This window comes from Melospiza georgiana, chromosome 1, assembly GCF_028018845.1.
Source record: "Melospiza georgiana isolate bMelGeo1 chromosome 1, bMelGeo1.pri, whole genome shotgun sequence".
In the NCBI taxonomy this organism is placed as follows: domain Eukaryota; kingdom Metazoa; phylum Chordata; class Aves; order Passeriformes; family Passerellidae; genus Melospiza; species Melospiza georgiana.
The window spans coordinates 154,598,251-154,606,734 of NC_080430.1; the positions used below are offsets into that span (position 1 = coordinate 154,598,251).

At 54.2% G+C, this 8,484-nt stretch overlaps 1 protein-coding gene across 1 annotated transcript in view; it reads left to right on the forward strand.

Moving 5' to 3' along the window:
• The window catches only part of EPPK1 (epiplakin 1), a 33,744-nt gene extending 25,796 nt beyond the window's left edge, over positions 1-7,948 (forward strand). The window contains exons 6-9 of the mRNA XM_058032234.1: positions 4,377-6,060; positions 6,196-6,717; positions 6,790-7,620; positions 7,681-7,948. Of these exons, the coding sequence (XP_057888217.1) occupies positions 4,377-6,060; positions 6,196-6,717; positions 6,790-7,620; positions 7,681-7,948 (3,305 nt within the window). The remainder of the gene's footprint in view (positions 1-4,376; positions 6,061-6,195; positions 6,718-6,789; positions 7,621-7,680) is intronic.
• The last annotated feature ends 536 nt before the right edge of the window (positions 7,949-8,484 follow it).

Consider the following 8,484-nt stretch of genomic DNA (forward strand, 5'->3'; position numbering starts at 1 on the left):
TGGAGAAGTGGGAATCACTGGAGCAGTGGGAATCACTGGATCCAGGGCTGGAGCAGGGGGAATCACTGGATACAGGGCTGGAACAGTGGGAATAACTGGATCCAGGGCTGGAGCTGCGGGAATCGCTGGATCCAGGGCTGGAACAGTGGGAATAACTGGATCCAGGGCTGGAGCAGTGGGAATCACTGGATCCAGGGTTTGGAGCAGTGGGAATCACTGGATCTAGGGTCGGAGGAGTGGGAATCACTGGAGCAGTGGGAATCGCTGGATCCAGGGCTGGAGCAGTGGGCTGGACCAGTGGGAATCACTGGATCACTGACACCACGCTCCAGTGGGCAGTGCCACCCCGGCAGGCAGCACAGCCAGCCCATCACCTCCCCTGCACCCTCGGAGCTGGGCAGGGATGGACAGGAGTGGGACAGAGCCACGGGGAGGGTCCCTGGACGTTGCAGTGTGATGTAATAGCCTGTCTCAGTATCCCGGTTCTTTCCCCAGGTGTGCCAATATGCTCTCCCTTCCCCTCCCTTGCCCCTGCTGAGTGCTGTCTGTCAATCTTGGCATTCCAGCAAGGGCGTCGTGTGATTGGCAGAGTTCAAAAGATGCCTCTCAGCCCTGGGGCCATCCAGGTGTCACTTGTCCCCTGAAACTTCTCCCTCCTTACCTGATTGGTAAATCGGTTCCTCTGCTTCAGGCGGGTCACTGTTTTCCACTGAGGCTTCCATGTCATCCATTGGAGCACTGAGGGCTTCCAAATGGTGGACTTCGGGAGGGGGAGATGAGCTTGAAATTAACTTGAGGACCATGCGTTTGATTAGCCCGAAAACAATGCTAGCAACGACAATAACAACAACTAGAATAAACAATACTAAAATCATGGTTTTCAGAACAGATCCCAACCAGCCCGAGTCCCCAGCCTTTGAACAGTCCTCTCAGCCAGCTGTCAGTTTCTCTCTTGATGTCATTCACCATGGTTTTCATCTTGTCTGTGGAGAGACAGATGTGATCTTGTCCAAGGGCTTTGGCCAAGGTAGTCCATAGGTTGCTTTAGGCTGAGGGACTATCCAGGAGATCGCTGGTGGAATGATGGTGAGTAGGATGACCCGGACAGCAGGGGCTGGGCTGGGCTGGGGCTGTGGGTGAATCCCAGCCCCACCGCGGTGCCTCCGCCCCAGCATCAATCCAGGATTCAATGGATCAAAGCAGTGACTCAGAGACATCCCCAGTGCTCAGTAAACAGCCAGGGACTGGAGCTGTGACCCTGATAACGTGTCATTAGTGTCACTCAGAGGAGTTTACGGGCCATGGGTGTTCCCCAGGAGATCCTCTGGGTTTCGATTCTGCTGCTTTTACGAGGCTGTGGCCTCATCGCTGCTGCACCGCGCTGGAGATGCTGGGAGTGTGTTTACAGGGGACCAGGTGACAACATGAGACATCCTGGGAGTGGGTGGCATCCCTGCCTGTGGCAGGGGCTGGGACCAGATGGGTTTTAAGGCCTCTTCCCACCCAGATTATCCTGGGATTCCATGATGCATCTGTGATTTCTTCATTAAATAACACAGAGCCTGGTTTTGTAGGACAGGAGGGTGACAGGACGGGGTTTTGGGATCTGTGATGGTGTTCACAGGGGTTCTTGGGTGAGGGAAGAGACGAGGATCTGAATCCATGTTTCAGAAGGCTTGATTTATTATTTTATGATATATATTACATTAAAACTATGCTAAAAGAATAGAAGAAAGGACTTCTTCAGAAGGCCAGCTAAGAAGAGAATAGCAAAAAATTATAATCAAGGTTTGTGGCTCGGCTCTCTTTCTGAGCCAGCTGGGCTGTGATTGGTCATTAATTAGAAACATCTAACATGGGCCAATCAAAGATTTACCTGTTGCATTCCACATCAGCAGATAATCAATGTTTACATCTTGTTCCTGAGGCCTCTCAGCTTCTCAGGAGGAAGAAATCCTAAAGAAAGTATTTTCCATAAAAGATGTCTGTGACAGGGGTCTCTACCTGCACAGTGGCCTTGGAAAAAGCAGAGACCCAGAGAACCCAGAGATAGGGCCCAGAGCCAGGGGAAAGCTCTCCCTCAGCTCCTGCTGCTGCCCCCAGGTCTGAACAGCCACTTACCCATCCCTAAGACCGTTCCCATGCCCTGTGGAGTGCCAGGGTGGTGTGGGATCACACAGCCCCCAGGAGCATCCACACACACACCCGGGCTGTGCCCTGTGTCCCACCATCCCCAGGACAGAGGCCAGACTGGGTTAAATAAAGCAGGTATTTATTAAAGGGCCTTCAAAGGACACACCTTGGGCAGTGCCAGAGCCCAGCCGTGGCTACACCCCAGGTGGATGATGGGTCATGCCTTTTCTCTCTTTTATAAGTTTGGGTTCGTTTGCATATCGGGGCTAATTGTCCAATTACAGCTCCAATTACAGGTTATGCAGCCACATCCTCCCAGCTTGCTCTCCTCAATTCGCTTTTGTTTGCACTTTTTGGGCCTGAGGCTGTCAGGGTGTCCTTGGTTGTGCGGCTGGAAAAGGATTGTTGTGTGTGACTGAGCTGTGAGAAGTGTGGTCACAGGGGTTTTCTGTTGAAGGAAGAGAGGAGGATTTGACTCTATGTTTCAGAAGGCTTGATTTATTATTTTATTATATATATTACATTAAAACTATGCTAAAAGAATAGAAGAAAAGGTTTCATCTCAGAAGGCTAGCTAAGATAAGAACAGAATAGAAAGGAAAGAATGGTAACAAGGGTTTGTGGCTGGGACACTGTGTTTAAGCCAGCTGGCTGTGATTGGCCTTAAATTCTTAACATCTACATGAGACCAATCACAGATGCACCTGTTGCATTCCACAGCAGCAGATAATCATTGTTTACATTTTGTTCGTGAGGCCTCTCAGCTTCTCAGGAGGAAAAATACTAAGGAAAGGATTTTCATAAAAAGGTGTCTGGGGCAGAGGAGAACTTGCTGACATTTATGTGGAGTTCAGAGTTACTAATGCAGTACAGAGTCTGGAGAATAGGAAAGTTAAAACTCAAGGAAAATATGAGAGTTAAAACTCAAGGCAAGGTCCTGAATCGTGCTGGCACCAGCCCAAAGGGAAGTCCCGCAGGAACAGGAGAGGAGAGGGGCTGAGAGCACAGGTTTGAGGGGCTGAGAAAAAAGCCAGAGTGACCCCCACATCCCCCAAGGGTGTCTCTGGCCCTCCTGGGGACCCCAAAATCTCTCCCAAGCCCTTCCCCACTCTTGGGGAGCCCACAATAAATGCTGCTGGTCCCCAAATAGTCAGGGGTTCAGATTTGGGGAGGGGGACACAGGAAATTTGGGGATCCCCAGCAAAGTCAGAGGGACCCTCACATTTCCCATGATCCCCTCTTGGCTGTGGGGACCCCACTGTGAAACCCACACAGGGATTTGTGACTTTCCAGGGACTCTCTCTGTTCCTCCTGATTTATTAAAAAATATAGATACTGATCCAGTACCGATATCCAAAACCTCTCCCAGTTTAGAGTTAGAAAGTGTGTGTTTATTGTGGGATAGCTCCCAAATATACATTGCAATTTACGGGTGATTACAGAGCCCTTTTATCTGTACAAGTGTTAATTTACAGGTGATTAAAGAGTCCTTTTATCTATACAAGTACTGAACACCCAAAATACAAATACACATTCATGACTTTGGTACATCCCATTCCCAGTATGGATATTGATCTATGGATTTTGATATCCAAAAACTCTCTGAAAGCTTATAGTTAGAAAGTGTTTGTTTATTGTGGGATAGCTCCCAAATACACACATCTCAATTTACAGGTGATTACAGAGCCCTTTTATCTATACAAGTACTGAATACCCAAAATACAAATGCATATTCATGACTTTGATACATCCCATTCCCCGCTTCCTATGCTAATTAGTTCAAAAGGTATTAATCATGGTAATTAGTTCAAAAGCCATTAAGCATGCACAGTTTGTTCCTTGAAATGAGTCGGTAGTCCCTTTCATGGGGAGGGGTCCCGAAATGAGGAAATAAATTAAGTCTTCCTTGTTCTGGCCTTTCTACCTTTTCAATGCAAATCTGACAAATGAACCCATTGGTAGAACTCCCATTCCCCATCTTCAACTGGTTTCAGAACAGAGGAGGCCACAATTATCTTATGTTCTAAAAGTTATTTATCAGTTTCTATATTCTTCATTATAAACCCAGCTAACCAAACATTGCATTGACAAACAATCAGTTATTAGTTAACTACTAACTCTTAACTTCATCAAGGCCTACCCGTTTATTTTAATCAACTCCAATAAATCTTATCTTTAACTAAAATCTTAGCTCCTCTAAAATCTATAAATTACTTAAAGTTTATGTCTCACTCCCTCCCCAGACACGCCCAGCACGCCACAGGAGCAGGATTCCATCCCAGAGACAATGAGGAAGATGAGTGGGTGCTCCAAAAACAACGAGCAGAGCAGCCCAGGTGAGCACAAGGAGATGGACGGGGACAGCGGCGGCAGCTTCATCGCCGGAGTCTTCATGCAGGCCAAGGGGAAGAAGCTGAGCATCCACGAGGCCATGGTGAGGGGCATGCTGAGCCCGGGCACGGCGCTGGTGCTGCTGGAGGCGCAGGCGGCCTCGGGCCTGCTCATGGACCCGGGCAGCGCCGCGCGGCTCTCGGTGACAGAGGCGCTGGCTCGGGGGCTTGTGGGCCATGACTTCTATGAGAAGCTGCTGTCGGCTGAGGGAGCCGTGACCGGGTACACAGAGCCCTACACGGGCCACAGGATCTCCCTATTCCAGGCCATGCAGAAGGGGCTGATTGTCAGGGACCACGGCATCCGCCTGCTGCAGGCCCAGATCGCCACCGGCGGCATCATCGACCCTGTGCGCGGCCACCGTGTCCCCGTGGAGGTGGCCTACAAGCGTGGCTACTTCGATGAAGAGATGAACCAGATCCTTTCCAGCCCCGAGAATCAAACGAGGACTTGCTTTGACCCCAACACCCATGAGAACCTGACCTACCTGCAGCTGCTGCGCCGCTGCGTGCCCGACCCGGACACGGGGCTGCTGATGCTGCAGCTGATGGACAAGGGCTCCGTGCTCTACCAGCTGAGCGAGGATGCCCGCAGAGCCCTGCAGGCCGCCCGCACCACGCTGGCTGTGGGGCTCTTCCAGGGCCAGAGCGTCACCGTCTGGGAGCTCCTCTTCTCCCGCTACGTCCCCGAGCACCAGAGAGAGAAGCTGCTCAGGAGATACAAGGCGGGGGCAGTGAGCACTGCACAGATGATCGAGGTCCTCACCGCCACCATCACGGCAGCAGAAAGGGACAGCGGGGCTCTGGGCTCACCCACAGCCAAGCCCAACAATGAGGCGAGGGCATCACCCCCAGCTCAGGACGCGCAGGCCCAGGAGCAGCAGCTGAGGAAGTCCCTCAAGTCCATGACGGTCCGTGTTACTGCTGGGGAGTTCCGGGGGCAAAACGTGTCTGTGCTGGACCTGCTCTTCTCCAGATACATCCCTCAGGACAAGCGTCAGGAGCTGCTGGAGCTGTACAGGGCAGGGATACTGAGCACGGAGCAGGTGGGCGCCGTGGTGACCACCATGGTGAACCGGACAGAGGCCGCGAACGCCGCGCGGGTGGCAAACACCAGGGGCATACACAGGGCAGTGCCAGCGGCTGGGGAGGGTGGAAAGGATTGTTCAGAACACCTGGATGAGGCCCTGAGGTGCACCACCATCAGTGTGCCGGCTGGGGAGCTGCAGGGACAGCAGGTGTCCCTGTGGGACATGATCTTCTCCGATTACATCCCCGAGGAGAAGAGGGAGGAGCTGCTGGACCTGTACCATGAGAGGTTATTAACTCTGGAGCAGATGACAACTGTTGTCAGCACTCTGATTAGGAAAAAAGAATCTGCAGGCAGGAAATTCCAAATTTCAGTCAAGAGTTCCAGCAAGGACCCCGTGACAGCAGCAGGAGAGGAGAGTGATAACAAATCCCCCAAGGAGGAACCCTGGAAAACAACCCTGAAAACCACAATGGTCCACGTGGAGGCTCCAGAGTTCCAGGGCAGGCAGGTGTCCCTGTGGGACCTGCTGCACTCCCATTACATCCCAGAGGAGAACAGGAGGGAGCTGCTGGAGCTCTACGAGGCAGGAGAGCTGAGCCTGGAGCAGGTGAGGACCGTTGTCACCACCATTGTCACCAGGACAGCAGCAGCAGAGAGAACAGAGCCTGTGAGTGGCCCCAGGGCAGAGCCGGTGGCCACAGAGTCTGAACCCACGGCCCTGGATCGGGATGGGGCCTGGGAGGAGACCCTGAAGGCCACCAGAGCCGAGGTGTCAGTGGGGGAGTTCCAGGATGGACAGACATCCCTGTGGGACCTGCTCTTCTCTGACCACATCCCTGAGGAGAAGCGTCAGGAGCTGCTGGAGCTGTACCGTGGGGGGACGCTGCCCTTGGAGCAGTTAATCCTTGTGGTCACCACTCTCATCAAGAAAAAAGAATCTGCAGGCAAGAAATTCCAAATTTCAGTCAAGAGTTCCAGCAAGGACCCCGTGACAGCAGCTGGAGAGGAGGGTGATGACAAACGTCTCAAGGAGGAACCCTGGAAAACAACCCTAAAAACCACAATGGTCCACGTGGAGGCTCCAGAGTTCCAGGGCAGGCAGGTGTCCCTGTGGGACCTGCTGCACTCCCGCTACATCCCCCAGGAGAACAGGAGGGAGCTGCTGGAGCTCTACGAGGCAGGAGAGCTGAGCCTGGAGCAGGTGAGGACCGTTGTCACCACCATTGTCACCAGGACAGCAGCAGCAGAGAGAACAGAGCCTGTGAGTGGTCCCAGGGCAGAGCCGGTGGCCACAGAGGCTGAACCCACCGCCCTGGATGGGGATAGAACCTGGGAGGAGACCCTGAAGGCCACCAGAGCTGAGGTGTCAGTGGGGGAGTTCCAGGATGGACAGACTTCCTTGTGGGACCTGCTATTCTCTGATTACATCCCCGAGGAGAAGCGTCAGGAGCTGCTGGAGCTGTACCGTGGGGGGACACTGCCCTTGGAGCAGTTAATGCTTGTGGTCACCACTCTCATCAAGAAAAAAGAATCTGCAGGCAGGAAATTCCAAATTTCAGTCAAGAGTTCCAGCAAGGATCCTGTGACAGCAGCAGGAGAGGAGGGTGATGACAAACGTCTCAAGGAGGAACCCTGGAAAACAACCCTGAAAACCACAATGGTCCACGTGGAGGCTCCAGAGTTCCAGGGCAGGCAGGTGTCCCTGTGGGACCTGCTGCACTCCCGCTACATCCCCCAGGAGAACAGGAGGGAGGTGCTGGAGCTCTACGAGGCAGGAGAGCTGAGCCTGGAGCAGGTGAGGACCGTTGTCACCACCATTGTCACCAGGACAGCAGCAGCAGAGAGAGCAGAGACAGCAGCAGCTGTGGGTGGTCCCAGGGCAGAGCCGGTGGCCACAGAGGCTGAACCCACTGCCCTGGATGGGGATGGGGCCTGGGAGGAGACCCTGAAGGCCACCAGAGCCGAGGTGGCAGTGGGGGAATTCCAGGGCACACAGACGTCCCTGTGGGACCTGCTCTTCTCTGACCACATCCCCGAGGAGAAGCGGCAGGAGCTGCTGGAGCTGTACCGTGGCGGGACCCTCCCCATCCAGGAGCTGCTCAGCACCACCAGCAGCCTGGCCAGCCAGAGCCTGGAGCAGCACCTCAGGGCCCTCCCCGCGCACACCATGGACCTGCTGCGCTCTGAGGGCTCCTACATCACCTGTGACCCGGCCCAGGAGCGCCGGGTGTCCGTGTGGGAGCTGCTCTCCTCCAAGCAGGTGTCCGAGTACAAACGGGAGGCGTGCCTGGACACCTACCCCTCGGGAGGGCTGACGGTGAACAGGATCACCATCACCACCACCATCACCACCGGGCCCCGGCTGGAGCAGAGCCGGCCCCGGCACCACTGACCGAGATCCCAGCACAGCAGGGTCCTGGGCACCCATGGGACTTTGTTCCTTGTGTCCCTCCGTGTGTCCCACCACTGACCGTGATCCCAGCACAGCAGGGTCCTGGGCACCCGTGGGACTTTGTTCCTTGTGTCCCTCTGTATGTCCCAGCACTGACCCAGCCCCGGCGCAGCAGGGTCCTGAGATCCACTGGGACTTTGCTCCTCATGTCCCTCCATGTGTCCCACCACTGACCGTGATCCCAGCACAGCAGGGTCCTGGGTACTCGTGGGGCTTTGCTCCTCGGATCCCTCTGTGTGTCCCTGTGGTGACAAACCCATGTGTGGGGCGGGGTGGGGCTCGGATAAACTCCTGCTGTCTCACCTGGCTGTGCTGGATGTGGGATGTGCCAGATGTGGGGCTGGGATAAACTCCTGTTGTCCCACCCCTGGATGTGCTGATGTGGGATGTGCTGATATGGAGCTCGGATAAACTCCTGCTGTTTCATCTCTGGCTGTGCTGAGATTTCTTTTGCCCGGCAGAGCTTTCCCAGAGGG